Source organism: Amphiprion ocellaris, chromosome 20, assembly GCF_022539595.1.
Source record: "Amphiprion ocellaris isolate individual 3 ecotype Okinawa chromosome 20, ASM2253959v1, whole genome shotgun sequence".
Taxonomy (NCBI): domain Eukaryota; kingdom Metazoa; phylum Chordata; class Actinopteri; family Pomacentridae; genus Amphiprion; species Amphiprion ocellaris.
The window spans coordinates 9,957,248-9,975,547 of record NC_072785.1 but is presented as its reverse complement, the minus strand read 5'-3'; the positions used below and the strand labels follow the sequence as shown (position 1 = coordinate 9,975,547).

At 38.9% G+C, this 18,300-nt stretch overlaps 2 protein-coding genes across 3 annotated transcripts; both read left to right on the top strand.

Moving 5' to 3' along the window:
• Window positions 1-1,143: 1,143 nt before the first annotated feature.
• senp2 (SUMO specific peptidase 2) lies at window positions 1,144-10,591 on the top strand. Of its 2 annotated transcripts, none has more exons than XM_023274959.3 (17): window positions 1,144-1,507; window positions 3,098-3,159; window positions 3,248-3,360; window positions 3,769-3,835; window positions 3,952-4,033; window positions 4,171-4,345; window positions 4,617-4,723; window positions 4,831-4,913; window positions 5,512-5,560; window positions 5,648-5,720; window positions 5,825-5,968; window positions 7,036-7,167; window positions 7,828-8,055; window positions 8,806-8,885; window positions 8,990-9,074; window positions 9,160-9,255; window positions 9,541-10,591. In XM_023274959.3, the coding sequence occupies exons 1-17, from the start codon at window positions 1,329-1,331 to the stop codon at window positions 9,601-9,603; spliced, it is 1,818 nt and encodes a 605-aa protein (XP_023130727.1). In that variant the 5' UTR covers window positions 1,144-1,328; the 3' UTR covers window positions 9,604-10,591. The 2 variants fall into 2 exon arrangements, with proteins under 2 accessions (XP_023130727.1, XP_023130726.1); XM_023274958.3 differs by having other exon boundaries at window positions 1,146-1,507; window positions 5,822-5,968.
• A 479-nt stretch (window positions 10,592-11,070) lies between these two features.
• Window positions 11,071-17,552, top strand: LOC111571676 (transformer-2 protein homolog alpha-like). Its single transcript, XM_023274956.3, has 8 exons — window positions 11,071-11,246; window positions 13,093-13,226; window positions 13,343-13,502; window positions 13,746-13,934; window positions 14,742-14,857; window positions 16,759-16,914; window positions 17,024-17,094; window positions 17,247-17,552. The coding sequence occupies exons 1-8, from the start codon at window positions 11,214-11,216 to the stop codon at window positions 17,255-17,257; spliced, it is 870 nt and encodes a 289-aa protein (XP_023130724.1). The 5' UTR covers window positions 11,071-11,213; the 3' UTR covers window positions 17,258-17,552.
• Window positions 17,553-18,300: the final 748 nt, after the last annotated feature.

The following is an 18,300-nucleotide window of genomic DNA, read 5'->3' as shown; positions in this document are numbered from 1 at the left end:
TGATTACAATCTAAACAGATTGGGTTTCTTTTACACTAGCTCCTAAATGACCTACATAGTTAAATAGATCCATGTTAGATGTTTAATTGGAATGTTCTATGTATTTCACCTTAATTGGAGACACTGTGAAAACTTACTTTTGTCAGCTAAAAGCCTATTAATAATAGGGATGAAATACCGGTAGGAGACTATAGTAGAAAAGACAATGAAAGCAGATATAGAGCTATATACAATCTTAACACACAAATCAGGAACATTGTATCTTGCATATTGATGAACTAACATTTATTTTTCCATTCCAGATTACAATTATTTTCCTGTCCTTTTTCACTGGAATGGAACAGCTCCATTCTTGGCTTCTCAGCCTTCGTTTATTCTGCCCTTGAGTGAGATTAATGCTAATTACAAAAGACCATCTGCGAGGAAAAGAAAGAGGCCCATGTAAAGAGGCATGATTAATATTAAAATAAAGAAATAAAGAAATAAGTGTATATATATATATATATATATATATATATATATATATATATATATATATATATATATATACACACATATATACAAAAAACTCAAAGTTGTGAGTCTGAATTAACGATTTGTGGTAGCCAAGTTTGAAATATTATCAAAATCAAAAATTGCTGCTCTTGAAACGCTGCAAGAACAAATTTCAGATTAAAGATTATTACATAAACTTATCTCTGTCGGGAAAAGAGGAAAATAAATATAAAGAGGCATGATTGAGATGAATAAAAAAACAAGATAACTTAAAATTACGAGTAAATTAAAGATTTGTGGTCGTTAGGTTTGAAATATCAAAATCAAAAATTGTCAAAACTGAGAAAGTCAAAACTGTTGGATAATACTAAGCATTTTCGACGTAGAAAAAAATATCAATCTTTCGTGTTGTCAAGTCACTGAGGCGCAGTAACTGAGATGTTTAACGCTATTATGTAAGAGAATTGATATCTGAGCTGCGCAGTGACAGCCAATCAGAGTCTGATCTGACACTTACCCTCTGGTCAAGGATTCGCTCGTTTCTGATATACTCAGCCACCGCTTGTGCACGGTCTTCCATCACTTGTTTTCTACTCAGCTGTACTTTAGGGCTCCGCCCACCCGTTTTCCTTTGATGCACAAAACGTTCGCCCTCAGTGAAACAGCAAGACGGAATGACGCACATCGCAGGCATTTCAGCGCAGTGATGCTAACGCTAAGCTAAAGTAACGGGTGGCGGTGTGTCGTAGATCGTTGTTTGACATCTTACCTGTGGAGAAATAGTCCTGGCCGGCGTAGAAGACCTCGCTACAATTCTCTCGTATTTGTCTGGGATGTATGGATGGATAGTTGACGGAATCTCGTCGCTGTTTGAGCCCGTTTCGGGTCAAAGCCCCACCGAGTGGCCCGGAAAAGGTAGCGTTAGCCAGGAGGAACCCACGCGACCTGGCGTGAGAGCGGCACCACGGCGGCAGGAGAGCAACGGCAGAGCGGTTAAACGGAACTACCAGAGGTCGGTGGTTGAAAAAAATCTCTATTTTCAATAATTACTGGGTTAATAGTCGTTTCCGTATTATACCCCCACTGGTTATTGAATAGTTTGTTAGTGTTGTCTCAGACAGGGAGGTTAACACTTGTGGCTAATGTTCATCCAGTTAGCTGACAACAGGAGCATAAAACAAAGATGTGTTATTAGCTTAGTTTTCATCTTGTGTTATTTGCAAACGGAAACATTTAGTTTCTCTCATATAAATTGCTTTTCGGTTTCTCTTTCACTGTACGTTGTTTTAAAACACCACTTGTCACCAAATGTATCACGTACAGTCCTAGCTTAAACTAATATAGTCTAATACAACCACCAAGAGCAACAAATCTCACTGCATTAACGTCCAGGTTTAGTTTAAGCTTAAACAGAGAGGTATTAATTCGACTTTAGGATTACTTGGTGATTCTCTGTGGTTCATGGTACTGTTGAACTGCATTGTGCTGATAGGTGTTTGAAGTGTTATGTTACTTTTGTATATATCAGTAAAGTATATTAATCAGTAGTGGAAGAAACAGCGAGCTCTTAGTTAAAAGTAGCAGAAATGCTTACATGTAAAAATCATTGATTTAAAACTTTAAGCAAGTAAAACGACAAAAATGTTTGGAATAAAATATGCTGTAAATAGCTACTCAACATAAAATGACACCTTAGACCACTGATCCAAATCAGTGTATATTCTATTATACAAACAGATTACAAGATTACAGCTAGTAGTATGAGGCTTAATTTTCATTACACTCCTTAAAGAAAGTGTTATTTTGTCTTATCACGAACTATAATAATTTCCTGTAATTCAAAGATTGCATTTTGTTTGTTTATTTTCAGAACCTGCAATGTTGTTATTAATTAAACTTATCAGATGACTGTAGTGAAGTAAAGAGTACTATATTTGCATCTAAGCTCCGTGGTTGTCAATAATAACGAAGTAGAAATACTCAAGTGAAGCACAATTACCAATGTACTTAGCTACTTTCAGCTGTGGATACTAATGTTTCTATATGGACCTAAAATTGTTTTTCAGATTGCCAATTAATTGACTCAGAATATTAATTGGCAACCATTCTGATAATTGATTAATTATTACAATTATTTTACAAAACTAACACACCAAACATTTTCTGGTTTCAGCTTCTGGAAACTGACCATGTAGTGCTTTTATAAACTGAATATCTTTGGGTTTTAGACAAAACTAATTGTGTAAAAGCATCAAACTGATGGCGTTGCTGTTATTGCTAAATTATCTGCAACTTACTAGATTATGAAAATAATGGCTTTTTGCAGAACTAATAGTTTGTCGATTGAGCTTGAATGAATGAGTTTTTGAATAAACTTAAAAATGTCTCTCAGTTTAACTCATTACAATTACAAGAGGACCACAATCAAAGATCTCTGAAATTACCTGGTAATTAATGAATAAATGCATAAACGAAAATACACAAGTGCGTGTACAATAATATATAAGAATGTTGCACAGAAGCACGTCTTATGTTGTAATTGTGACAGTGTTGTGAAAACAATGCTATCAGTCTTGTCAAACCGTGTTTTCTCCTGTTACAGTGTGCATGTTGCAGATGGTGTTTGCCAGAGTGACCAGGTAGAGGTGAAAAGACGCAGGCGAGGTTTGTTAAAAATAAAACATTTTGACATTTGTTCAAAAACAACATTACGGAAATGCCAGTGACGGCTGATTTGTGTCGTGTCTTTCAGATGTAGTTATCAGCTTTGTGAAGAAGACTGTGGCGGGCGTAGCTGGTCTGCTTGGGCTGCGGAAACCGCTGACTACCAAGTGTGAGAAGCCCAGGGAACGAGAAGAGACACAGGTGGGTGGCCGCTCTACTTTTTTCAGATACATACATTGGGAGTGTAGTGTGGGGAGATGTGCGGTTGTGTTATGCACAGCACACCTTAATATCAATTATGGTTTTACCACAAGGTGTCAATTTAGGCATATTATAGCCAGGCTGCACTTGGGTAACATCAGAGAATGATGGAATACTATATTTTGTTTGTAACATAAATGTCCATCCTGCTAGTGACCTCTGATACAGTTGAGGAGTCTCAAATGTGCATTTTACACACATTCTGAATCCCAGTTACAATAATTATTTATTTCAGAACAAAGTAGCATAATTAGCATGATGGTTGCGCAAAATAGCACACCTAAATGTTTTCAAGTATCTTTTAAATTTTCTTATATCCCTTTAATTCCCCTGCAATTTTTGATCCAGCCTGTCACTCTAATGGGCATAGATGAGCTTCAGACCTCATGGAATAACAGTGGTGAGTGGAGAATGGGTAAGTGGCTGTATTTATGTTACTTTATGTTACTTTGTCTCATCCACAGAATTTACTCTGGAGTTCTGTTATTTTTATCTTCATTGTCATTGGTGCAGTTTGTTCTTTTTTCACAGATAAACCATCAGGTGGAGTGAATGAGAAGGGTGGGAAGAATCCATATCAGACCTCTTCACTTCCCTTAATGAGAAAATACAGGCAAGTGGACCGATATGTGAGACGGTATTAATTCTTACCTGCACTGCTAATGTATAATTGATTTACTTCTGTTGCAATTACCAGTAATGATCACCTTTTTGCAAATGCTTTCCTGCTATGCCTCTTTTTGAATCCAGTGGGACAGCGCTTCCTGCAGGCCTCCAAGACAGAAGCAAAGATCGCGAATGGAGAGGCTCCCTCCAGCTGCTGCCTTCAAGGCCTGCTCTCAGGGTGGGAACTGGTAATTCTGACCCAACATGCAATGGCTTTGGACACAACCGCAACTACAAACCCAGTCTTACTGTGGAAGAGGTAAATTTGACAGTCGTTTATGGTTGGATTTATATAGAATAATTTTAAAAAATATTGCACATTTTGAGACATGAGTATGTGATTTCCCTTGTGCTCTCTCTTTGCGTACAGATCAAAGTAGTAAAGTTAAGTGTCTTTTAATGTGAAAGTGAAAGATGCTGCTGTCAGCATTCAGTTAAGCTTTGAGTTATATTTACTAACAGGCTCACCCCAACAAATAATGCCATTCATCCATCTTTAACGGTGCTGTGTGTTTGTATTCTACCTCTAGGCCATAAAGCAGAACAATAAGGAGCACTACAGACGTTTGCTGGAGATGGTGACAGAGAAATACAGCAAAAGCCAACCACTACCTTTCAACCAAACAAAACCACAAGAGTGAGTGTTACCCATTTATTTATTTGAAATTGTAAAAAATATCAAGATTCGTTAACTAAAGACATTAGCTGATTAGTAAATATTATTGCTTTCTTCTTTTGCTCCAGTGAATCACTGTCACACGTTGATCACAAAAATGCTGCTTCGGGAAATTCCTTTGAATCCATGCCCTGGAAGATGGGATCCACAGGTGGGACACATAATTTATTTTTTTAAATTACATTATGCTTTTATTTCTGAGTTACAGTTCTTGTTATTATCAATCAATTTCCAGGTTATTTTCTTGATTTATCTGTTAATGATTTAGTATGTACTGCTTTCAGTGGGTTTTGAAAATTCCTTGTAAGGTTTTTTAGAAGGGGCCTTAAGGCAGTGACTATGCATGACAGAAAACATGATCAGTCAGTGTACAGCAAAGGCAACAATTGTGTGTCCTTTTTTGACAGAAATCACTGATTTTTTTTTTTGTTACGTTTGACCATTTGACAAACAAAGCTCTCATTTATGCTCGAGTAAATGAAACCGTGTTAACAAAATTGGTCACAAAAATATGTTTGATTGTTTTATTCTCAATTCTTAGCTTTCTGGCATTGGTTCTTTTCCTGTGGTGCTCGCTAAAATTTCTTTGGGGGTCACTAGAAATTCTATGCAGGAAAAAACCCTGGCTTGAATATATGGATCCCTTTTCACAATACACAGTTACTTGACTCAAATTAGGGTAGATGAGATCTGTAAACACGTTTCAGTCAATCTGCTGTGCCTGGCTGACTCTTATCTTTACTTCACAGCTGTGCCAAATGTCTTTACTTGGAGAGCTGCATCTGCCACTAAAGACAGGTTGGTGGAATTCCATTTATGTAAGCGTGCATATCGTATATAATGATGAACGATAATTTCACTAATTTCTCAATGATTCAATTTCAGGTGGGGTGGCTTGACCTTTAGTAAGTCATTCAGTGGAGCCTTTGAGGACAAACAGCCTGTTAGATGCACACAGGTAGACATTTCTATCAATCTGACATGTCAAAGTGTCCATTAAGTTAGAATTCTGGGTGGAAATGCAAGTCTATCATGTCTATAATGTCAACCTCTTTGCAGCAGAAACAGGCGGCAGAGGTGGACCTTTCTACAGAAGTTGCTACTCGCCTCAAACTAGTGGACAGAGACACTCCTGCTGTCAGCCTGCCTGAAACACATTCTGCACATACATGGCACAGTGAGGAGGACATACCTAGGCTGACCAAGGTGAGATGAAATGTGTCAGAGTTAGGGATGGCTCCCAAATTCAGTATTGAATGAGCCCTGGTGCTAAATTAATAAATGCTGGAGGATCAGTATTCTGTGACATCAAATAGTTCTGCTATCAGTACTTTGGAGATGAAGAAGGGAATTATTTTGCACATTCTATCTCCCCAGCTGTCTTTCTATTTGCACTAAGATTCAGACAATTGTCAATGATGCCTAGAACCTATTCCAAATCTAAAGGAGAGATCTTTCTGCTGGAGCCTGTTTGTGATGGGCATGGCCAGTTTTCTCTGTCACATACTGCAGCACACAAACAGACAGACCCTGCTCAATATGACAGTGATGGAAAGAAGCAAACATTCAAAACAGTGGTTGCACATCACTGCAGTTGTTGCAGAAAGGGCTCATTGCCACAAGTTCCTGCCTTTACAAGTTATTTGCATGTGAAGGCAGAAATATGATCAGTCTGTTGAAACACAATTATTGTAACTGGCATAATGCAAGTACACAATGTACTTGCATTATCTCAACATCTGTTCAAGGTGGCACTTTTAATTCTTACATAAAGCTGCACAGTTTAATGAAATACAATTGTCATACAATTGTTATTATTGTCATTCAGACCTTTAGTGGCCGGTCTACGGAGCTTTGATCAATCCTATCAACATCACACATTAGTGTCTATAAAGTGATTTGTTCGGAAGTTTTTTTTTTTTTTTTTTTGCAGTATATTTTTTTTAGTTTACATTTTTTTTATCACATTGTAATCTATAATAATTGTTTGTTTGTTTTTTTTAGAAACAATGCTAGTGCAGAGTACTGCTCAAGAAGGTTTTGTATAAGCGATTTTAATTGTTCTCTAAACCTGTTTTGTGTCTTTCTCTTTTAAAAATTGACAAAAACCAGCAATTAAAGTACTGGATTGATAAACAGTATCAGAAAGACCAGTTCGTACCATTAAAATCTTGACAATACTAATTGCTAGTTAGAGTTTGATGTTGTCCTGTTGTGTTGAAGACGGCACAAATACAGTTTATTTTACTTGTGCATTTATTGTCTGTGTGTAGGAAATGGCAGTGGAGGTGAGTGGAGCTCTGGCTCAGAATGATCCCAACCTTGTTCTAAGTGCAGCTTTCAAACTTCGCATCACACAGAGAGACCTGGCGACGCTACAGGAGGGCGGCTGGCTCAACGACGAGGTGAGCTGCAGTTAATGTTAAAGTTCTTTCATGCAGTAAGCTTTTTACACATTTAACATTTCTGGTCAACAAAAAAATAGCTTTTATCTGTGTTTGCTGCCAGCAATTCTTTAAAAAAAAAAAAAAAAAAAAGAGATTTGCTTCTAAAAAAAAGTGTAAATGTGACTCATATGATCTCTCTGCAAGCAATGAAATCATTTTTTTCCTTTTTCTTTTTTTTAATATTTGCCCTACATGTTACAGTTAAATCTGTGTTGCCAGCAGGAAATGGCAATTATAAAGTTGATACAGAGTTCATTAAGATTTAGCTTTGAGCATATTTACTCTAAGTGTGGAATGTCAGTGATTGATAGACCACAACTCCTGCAGCTCAGTGCTGAGGAGAGTTTTATGCTTGACCTTATTTCCCAAATTAGCATTTTACCTACTAGGTATTAGCAATGTGAGCATTGGTCTTATTCCACTGATAATATACTATGTAATTTTTTGCTCACAACTACACTCTATACATGTATTATACAACATATCCATAGCTGTATGCAAAGGCAGTACCTCTGTTTATTTTGAAGACGCTATATGCTCTCAGATTATTTACTGTCTGGTATTATCAGTTTTGTATCTGCATGTACTGTATCGTGCCTTTTTGTTTCTTTCACCAAGGTAATGAACTTCTACCTTTCGTTGGTCATGGAGCGGTGCTCTGGCGAAGCAGGACGATTCAGAGTCTACTCCTTCAGCACCTTCTTTTTCCCAAAGCTGCGGGGTGGAGGAGGAGGAGGACAGGTTGGAGGACACGCTGCTGTGAAGCGCTGGACCAAAGCCGTTGACCTTTTCCTCTTTGACCTCATTCTGGTTCCTCTACATCTGGGCGTCCACTGGGCAATAGCCGTGAGTCAGACTAAGAACAGTGACTTTGGATTTATCATTTGCTTCATTATGTCTCTGAAATAGGTGAACCTTGATATACAGGGCTTTTAAAAACCCTTAATATTATTATAAATAAGGAGAAAATAAATGTATTTGAAGGAGTCCCTTACGTTAACTTTGACTTTAACGCAAAAAGGAAAGCTGAATTTGTTTGATTACTTATTGTTACAAAATAAAAAAAATGCAATTAACATGTAATGCCGTTGAAAACATGGACATACTATAGATATTTTACTATCTATGGTAAAATAAAGTAAAAATATTTTACTAATTGCATTTTTAATTTCATTCCATCCTTGTCTACTTTCTACTATGTGACCAAAAATTCCCTTAATTTTTGCCACACGTCTGTTGGTCAGTACAATTTTTCTGGGTTGTGCTGGGGAGAGCAGAATGTTTAGTTTATCACAGAATCTGGTTACTGTTAACAGTTTATTTTTGGCAAATTTTTCAAATGACACTCCTACATTACAGGAATCTTGATGAAATATTGTGATTTTTGGCTTGGATTTGGAAATAAGTTTCCAAATGAAAACAAAATTCACCATTGATTAGCTCAAGGACATTTGGTAGGTTGAAAATCTCTAAGTGTCTTGTGATTTCAAACACGCTGGCAGGTTTTGGGGTTGAGACAGTTAATTTTAAAAAGCGAACGGTTTAGGCTTCATTAGGCACTGCCTCATTTAATCAGTGTTACCACTTTCCTCCCAGGTGATAGATTTTACATCAAAAACAGTGAAGTCATACGACTCGATGGGCCAGAGACATGACGACATCTGCAGTCTTTTGCTGTGAGTCTTCCTTTGTCTCTTAAACTCCAGAAATCTGGCCACCTTTTTTCTATATTCCTTTGTTGTGTTACATAATGATTGATATCATTGTGCTTTTTTTCTAGACTCTACCTTAAAGAGGAGCATAAAGCAAAGAAAGGCAGAGAGCTTGACTGTGCCAAATGGACTGTTGGAAGCTTAAGAGCTGTTGTAAGTCAAACTATGATGAATGATGCAAGCCTTAGACATTTTGTCCTTCACTGTGATACTAATGACCTTTATGTTATGCTTATAGGAAATTCCCCAGCAGAAAAATGGGAGTGACTGCGGTGTTTTTGTCTGTAAATACGCTGATTATATTGCAAAAGGCAGGCCTCTCACCTTTAAACAGGTAAATGTTTTGTATTTGTGGACTTTTCTTTTAAACAAAAAGCATACAATTTTGTGCTGCTCAGTTGAAATGTTTTAAGTTAAAGTCTAAATGTGTCATGTACTGCCTTTGGTGGCGCATTGCAGCATAAGTTGGTGTAAATCTCAAACCTGAGCTAACCATTCACAGTAAACTGATCCATAGAACTACAAGAGGTCTACAGCTTCACAGGGAACTTTAAATGTTTTTAATATATTTTTTAATGTGTATATAAATTGAAAATAACATCTGCTTTTTACATTGCAGTGCCACATGCCTCTCTTCAGGAAGTTGATGATGTGGGAAATCCTCAATCAGAAGCTGCTATAGAGGATCACAGTAATCTCAATTAACTTCCTAACAAAACAGACTTTGTCAGTGGGAGCAACATCTGTGTACAGTGACTACACGTTGATGACGAAAGGAAAACATGGGCCAAAGAAGTGGATGTTACTGACTGAAATCAAACTCAGTCTTGCTCTTCTGATCTGGAGAAATAAACACTAGTCTTAAGAAGTATTTATGTCTCTTTTCCTGTCGGGGACATATTAACCATTTGTAATCTCTGAGTTGTAATTGGAGACATTATAGGGATGTAAGAAATGTGTGTCTTACACAGACTTTGGCACTACTGACTGAATGGCTTTTTTTTTATTGACATTGGATTGTTCATTTTCCTGTTTGAAGTACCTGAAGTGCCTTCCGCCCTCTCACACTGAGCTCAGCTTAGAACGTGCTTTTCTCTTTCAGGAAATTACTTTATGTATGACTCAACATCAGTACTGAGGAGCTTGACTCACAATTCAATGAACTAGATTGTTGCGGGTTACTGATATTTCAATGTAATTTGGCTGTTCCCCTTGCACTTGTGATCAGAGTGGATGGCAAATAACTGCAGTGACTTTTTGTCATGAAACTCTTTTTGTGAAATATAGACAATGAAAATAAAATACCTCCTTAAGACCTTTTTTTAGACAGTAAGTGCATGATCGAGTGCTTGTTGTAATAACATGTTTATTTTGCAATTATTTATGAATTGACTGGATGAGAAAGCATTTTTGGAGTGTGTGTATAGTTATTCCTCTATGAGTGGAGTATTAATGGTTGTTTACCCGTATTTACCATAAAGCGCTGTTACTTCTGTGAATCTTTTCATTGAGCTTACTGCAAGAGGCTATTTAGGGCTATTACAAAGACTTAGATTATAGTCTACTCCATAGTGAACTACTGTATGCACATGCATGTCTGTGTTTATGTTTAAAAAATGTGATTATTATTTTTTTGGTTCCTGTAATAAAGTATTTCATTTTGTAAGTGGCATTTGATATATTAAATGTCTTGGCAATGCTACTAGAAGGTTCATGACTAGTAGATGAAGTGACCTGAAATCTAAATTATGATATAAACACATTTGTGTTAGTAATATATTGTACTTCTAAACCCTCTCAGTAACCTACTACGTTACGGATTGTGATGCAGCTGGAGTGCAGTCATGCAGCTAGAAACTGAGACTGCTGGTTTGGATTTAATCCTCTAATTAGATTAATAGTGCTCAACATATCTGAAAGGTTGCAGCTGTGTTTATGCTATATGAGCATCAGCTAATGTAACTCAGCTTATCAGTGGAAAGAACGCAACAGTAAACCATCAGTTCTTGGTAAATTAAGATATTAACAACAGAGCCTGGGTACTTGGTAACACAGTGTGAGACAAACTTCAAGGCCATGTGTTTTAGAGGTAGCTTTTATTGAGACGATGCTTTTAATGTGAAAGTCCAGCCCGAGCAGGAGCCCAGCCCCTTCAGCTGCTGTTCAGTTCAGATCAAACCGGTTTTTGTTTTGCGGGAAATTCAGCGGGCGACTGAGTCAAATCAGTCGGTAGAACCACTCTACCGTGTAGTTTTTTTTCTTTTAAACCCGTCGGCTTGTTTTTACTTTAACATGAGCGACAACGAGAAAGATTTCAGGGAGCAGGTGAGTTTTGATCGTGAGAAAATGGCGTGACGAGGACGTTAAGCTAGCTAAGGTTAGCTAGCTTAGCTTTCGGCTGCATTTCTAAGCCTGGTAACGACTTTGAAAATTGGCCTCAAATCTGAGACAAGTTTATTTTATACGAGGCTAGATATCTTTTTGTGTGAGTATTTTGAAGTATTACTTAGCTAAATGTATTTTGTGTACCGCCATCGTTAATGTGAAGAAGGCTAGCGTTAACGGCTGCTAAGCTAAAGCACGCGGCCCACAAAGCACAGCAGCGGGGTGGTGGTGCCGTCGCCAGGCCAGTGTTGTGCCAAAAATTGGTCGTCTCTATAAACCTGAGTCCAGGAGCTATTATCCTAATGTTTCTGTATTGTTGTAGCTGCTATGTGCTCTACATTATAACCAGTCATGTAGATTGTAATAATTGGAATAGTTTTCAAGGACTAATTCAACTCGTGTGATGCAGTTATCCACTTGCCAAAAAGTGAGTGCAAGCCCCCCCGCATTGGGGACGAAATGTTGTTTTTTCATCAAAATCACTGGATTTCTTTCATATGGATTTTTTTTTTATTCGTAAGATAATGGCATAAGAGGTCATCTCTTTGTCTTGCATTTAAAACCAATTTCTAATCATGTTTCTTTCAGACTGAACAAGAATAGCATGCATACCAAACACAAATAGCCTACACATCTGAAGTAATATATTACTGCCTATATGCTACCTAAATGCCAGGCTATTTTACGCTATATACTGCAGGAATTTTTTTGACTCGCAAAGTTACACTTTTGCCATTACCACGGACTAAAGTTATATATATTTCATTTGTTTGATCCAAATAAAAGCACTTGTATAGAAACTGGGCCATTCAGTTTTACGTGATGCAATCAGCTTTTGGCACAGCCGCTGACTACGTTCACCTTACTGCTCATCTGTTATTTTGTTTTACCCAGTGAAATAATGATTAATCAGTACCAGCCGATATAAAATACCAAATACTAATTCATGTTTAGCTATCTCAACGTTTAGCTTTGAAATGCTAGTTCAGGACAAAGCCACAGCAAGCTAACGTAAAAACATGCAGCAATTCAAACTGTTGTTTTCCTGGTTTTGTTGTTGTTTTTCTTTGTACCTTTTGGTTTTAATAGAAGCCAACATGCCTTATCACCCTTGTTTGTTCTTTGTTAAGGTTGAGGTTGGAAGAAAGAAAAAGGCGGAAGACGTTTCAGATGTGAAGTTGTTAATGTTTGAAGCTGATGGTGTTGATGCATGCTAATATATTGGATGCTGAAAACGAAGCGATCAAGATCTGTCCCCACTTCTAGTGTTGTAATGGCAGATGGTAAATGGGGGAAGAGGAGGAAAAAAGAAGTCATAATATCAAACAGAAGAAAGAAGAAATGAAGGGTTGTTATGAAGTAATGAAGTTACAGAAGTTATGAAGTTAAGATCAGAAGTTTACCAGGGTATGAGTAATTTCCTAACAGCCTGCTATGTTATTACTCTTTCATCCTGTTACTTTCTCTTAAGCATGCACAATTTTGTTTTCCCTCTCTGTATCAGACACATCACTGGTCAATCCCTCCACTCTTTAGATTTGTTTCTTGTGCAGTCTATATTTCAGCTAAATTGCTTCATTTCTTCTCAGTATCTTTTGCAATATCTGATTTTATATGATCAAATTCTTAAACATTTAGCAACAAACCTGCTAAACGCCATAATGTGGTGAACACCTTCAGAAAGGGGCACATGGGGTGAGCGCTGTCACCTCCTGGCCCTGTATTCATGTTGTTTGACACCCCTGGCCGTGAGAGGGTTCCTGACCTTGGTGTCTAATCTGTCCAGGACTCGCGGGGTGGCTCGAGGAGTGCATCCCCTCGAGGCTCGGCGAAATCCGCCAGCCGCTCACCAGCACGCTCCAAAGATGGCTCCCGCCGTTCCAGGTCCAGATCTCGGTCGCGATCCAGGTCCAAATCCAGGTAAGACGGGTTTCTGTTCTAGTGCAGCATTTCCAAAGTTAGCTGTGATATGTAGATTGAGAAACTGCAATTCTGAGGTAATGTCCAAACTTAAGAGTAGACTTGTTTGTTCTCAGGTCTCGATCCCACCGGAGCTCTCGCAGGCACAACTCCCGTTCTCGTTCCCGCTCCCGCCGGCGTCGTTCCAGGAGCCGATCTCGTAGCTCAGACTACCGCAGGCGTAGGAGCCATAGTCGCTCCCCGATGTCAAATCGACGCAGACACGTCGGCAACCGGGTATAGGGCTTCTTCTGTGTGGTTTGGAGTTCCTGGGAGTGAATATTACATATAATGAACTGATAACTAAAAAAACGTCATTATTGGCCAAGGTCATGAAAAATAGCTTTTGTGACATGCAAGCTTAATAAATTCCTTATCTTAGAATGGAAACTTTGTTGTAATATCACTTAATTTGTTCACTTGTAAACATACATACATGTATTTCAGTTCCCATCTTTTCACTCGTCTTTCCTTCTACAGGCCAACCCAGACCCTAACACTTGCCTGGGTGTGTTTGGTCTGAGTCTTTACACCACTGAGAGAGACCTGAGGGATGTTTTCTCTAAATATGGCCCACTGAGTGAGGTCAACATCGTCTATGACCAGCAGTCTCGACGCTCAAGGGGATTTGCGTTTGTCTACTTTGAGAACACAGAGGACTCAAAAGAGGTAAGGAAGATAAAATGAGCATATGCCTTTAAAATTTTAACATCTGTGTTTTTTAGTTTTTTTCTGCACAAATTGTGAAGTGAATTGTGTTTTATATCAATAAATTCTTGAATAGTTGAATATAATAAACAAATGTCATACATAACTTTAGGCTAAAGAGTGTTTCACATTGTTTTTTGGTAATGCATTATTTAACCGTCTGAACCCCAAAACCCACCAATGGTTTTAAAGGCATGATTTTTAAACTGCTAATATTGCAGTATTTATCAGAGCCAAAAACTGTTAAAAAAAAAAAAAAAAAAAAAAAAAACTAAGAATCTTCATATTTTTCAAACTTTCCAAAGGTCCTAGAAATTCTCATGATTTATTTTGTCTGGATAATTATCCAAATTTAATTTTCTAATTGCGATAATTCCCAAAATAGACTGTTATTAAATGGTCTGCAGTCCTCTGTGCAACTGACTTGCATCTGACTTAGCTGTGACCAACAGTCACATGACAAGAACTCTGCAACTTTTCAACTAAATTGTATGCTGTATTTACTTAGAGCAGAGAAGAGCTACTATGGAAACTAATTAAAAATGTGACTGCACAAAAGACAACTTGGAATTTTCTCCATTTCTAAACATTGTGCCATTTCAATAGAGATGTATGACTTTTTGCCAGTGTGAAGGTTTATAGGTGAAGCATAAGTAAGCACATTCTAGTCTCCTATTTAAAGGGAGTATTTGCCCAAAGCCTCTCAATTATAATGGAATCAGGGTTAAAGGAGAAAAAGTCTCACTGTGGTCGTGTTGTGTGTTTTAGGCCAAGGAGCGCGCTAACGGAATGGAGCTGGATGGACGCAGGATCCGGGTGGACTTTTCCATTACCAAACGAGCCCACACTCCCACTCCTGGAATCTACATGGGACGTCCCACGTAGTGAGTATTTGGCAGCTTTGTGTTTTACCCCAGAAATGTCTTTGTTATGACTGACTGTGGTAGGACAAAGGGACAAGGGAACTCTTTACATATACTATATTGCCAAAAGTATTCGCTCACCCATCCAAATAATCAGAATCGGGTGTTCCAATCACTTCCATGGCCACAGGTGTATAAAATCAAGCACCTAGGCATGCAGACTGCTTTTACAAACATTTGTGAAAGAATGGGTCACTCTCAGGAGCTCAGTGAATTCCAGCATGGAACTGTGATAGGATGCCACCTGTGCAACAAATCCAGTCGTGACATTTCCTCGCTCCTAAATATTCCACAGTCAACTGTCAGCTGTATTATAAGAAAGTGGAAGTGTGTGGGAACGACAGCAACTCAGCCACCAGGTGGTAGACCACGTAAACTGATGGAGCGGGGTCAGTGGATGCTGAGGAGCATAGTGCCAAGAGGTCGTCAGCTTTCTGCAGAGTCAATCGCTACAGACCTTCAAACTTCATGTGGCCTTCAGATTAGCTCAGAACAGTGCTTGAGCAGAGAGAGCTTCATGGAATGGGTTTCCATGGCCGAGCAGCTGCATCCAAGCCATACATCACCAAGTGCAATGCAAAGCGTGGGATGCAGTGGTGTAAAGCAGCCACCACTGGTCTCTAGAGCAGTGGAGACACGTTCTCTGGAGTGACGAATCGCGCTTCTCCATCTGGCAATCTGATGGACCAGTCTGGGTTTGGCGGTTGCCAGGAGAACCATACTTGTCGGACTGCATTGTGCCAAGTGTAAAGTTTGGTGGAGGGGGGATTATGGTGTGGGCTTGTTTTTCAGGAGCTGGACTTGGCCCCTTAGTTCCAGTGAAAGGAACTCTGAATGCTTCAGCATACCAAGACATTTTGGACAATTCCATGCTCCCAACTTTGTAGGAACAGTTTGGAGCTGGCCCCTTCCTCTTCCAACATGACTGTGCACCAGTGCACACAGCAAGGTCCATAAAGACATGGATGACAGAGTCTGGTGTGGATGAACTTGACTGGCCTGCACAGAGTCCTGACCTCAACCCGATAGAACACCTTTGGGATGAATTAGAGCAGAGACTGAGAGCCAGGCCTTCTGGTCCAACATCAGTGTGTGACCTCACAAATGTGCTTCTGGAAGAATGGTCAAAAATTCCCATAAACACACTCCTAAACCTTGTGGACAGCCTTCCCAGAAGAGTTGAAGCTGTTATAGCTGCAAAGGGTGGACCGACGTCATATTGAACCCTATGGATTAGGAATGGGATGTCACTTACGTTCATATGCGAGTCAAGGCAGGTGAGCGAATACTTTTGGCAATATAGTGTATGTGTTTCATGAGAGGGGTGGTAAGAGAGGGATTAGCGTATCCATCCATCCATCCATTATCTATACACCGCTTAATCCTCACTAGGGTCGCGGGGGGGCTGGAGCCTATCCCAGCTGACTCGGGCGAAGGCAGGGGACACCCTAGACAGGTCGCCAGTCTGTCGCAGGGCTACATATATAGACAAACAAGCACTCACACATTCACACCTACGGGCAATTTAGAGTAATCAATTAACCTCAGCATATTTTTGGACTGTGGGAGGAAGCCGGAGTACCCGGAGAAAACCCACGCATGCACAGGGAGAACATGCAAACTCCATGCAGAAAGATCCCGGGAAAGCCGGGACGCGAACCAGGGACCTTCTCGCTGCAAGGCGAAAGTGCTAACCACTACGTCACTGTGCAGCCCGGATTAGCGTATCCAAAAGTTTCAAAATACGTAGCAAATAAATATATTTCTTTGCAAGTTGGACAGTGTGCAGGAGTCTTTTTGAGACTTCTGGAGACTTCAGTGGTAACAGTAAATGTGAGACTTTATTTTGTGTGTGTTCTCAGCGGCGGTGGCGGCGGTGGTGGTGGCGGTGGCGGAGGTGGTGGTGGATCATCACGTCGCGTCTCGAGGGACTACGACAGGGGCTACGATAGAGGCTATGACCGAGGTTATGACCGTGACTATGATCGCTACGACGACAGGGAGTACCGTTCATACAGGTGAGTTCTCTTCCCAGGGCTGACATCCAGCTTTTAAAATTTTGTGGCTCAAATTGATCTAGTTTAGTAAGAGATTGTAACTATAGACATGTCTTGTTTTTCCCTACAGACGCAGATCTCCATCTCCATACTACAGTAGAGGATACCGCTCTCGATCCCGATCACGATCCTACTCACCACGTATGTCTGACCCACATTCCTGCCATTAAACCACCTAAATAGAACATTGATTTGTTGATATTTTCTATGAAATTTTGTTATTCTAGGCAACCTTCACACATACATTGTCTCTGGAGCTGTAGACCCAATCTCTTGTTTTTTGTTGTTTACAGGTCACTACTGATCAGTGAGAGAAGACTCAACTACAGTGTTATTGTTTGGATGCTTGTTTCTCTTTGTTTTGACCAGATTATGAATGTGATATGAATTCTGGATTTGTTCATGTATCAAATGTTACTAAAAATGCCGTCTGTCATGAATTACCTGTCACCAAATTTGTAGAAAGAGTCATGAAAACGAAGTTTTGACAAAATTCAAAATAGGCAGATTCAAGTGGAAATGACTGTCATGAAAAGTCTGTCATTTTTGGACATTATGGTGGCTTATAAAGAGGAATTAAAACACAACCTGGCATGATTGCCATTGGCTCAACTGACTTGTTTTTATCAAAGCAGGATTTTCTGTCAGTTTTATTAGTTTCACATTTTGCTCTTTGTATGTAGTTGGCTTCTTGAACTATCATGATCCTAGTTTCCTCATTGATAAGTTTCAAATGTCATATTTCTCTATGGTTTTGTCTTTACCTGATGAAAAGTACACTTTTGTTGGTTGTATATAAGCAATAAAAAATGAAAAAAAATGCTTTGGTCATGTGTTGATTAACTGCATAGTATACTGTAATAGTCCTGTTTTCCCCTTGGTTTAAGAGGTCCTACCTGATACTTTTAAGTGGCCAATGAAAATATTTCTGCTTAGACTTTGCATTTATACACCCCTAATTTTTCTGTGACCTTAATGAAGTTGTGCCATGAATTGTTTTAATCATTTTACACATAAAAATTGTGAAGGTTGTGACAAATTTCATATTCAATAGCAGAAACATCTACAGTAGTGCTGGGTTACTTGTCAATTAATAGTCCTATATTGTCATATGCGGTGGTCAGGTCTTTCCCCTTTGGAATTGTTTCTAGTTGCAATTAAAACTTTCGTCTATCTATCTGTGTGCATTTTATATACAGTATTATTATATACATATCTTTTATGTAAATATTCCTGGCTGCAACTGACTGTTTTTCGTTGCTTATTTCAATTACCTGATAGGTTTACGAAGTATCAGAAAAATGTATTTTCTCACCATCACAAATAAGTTTTTTTATGTGTGCACAA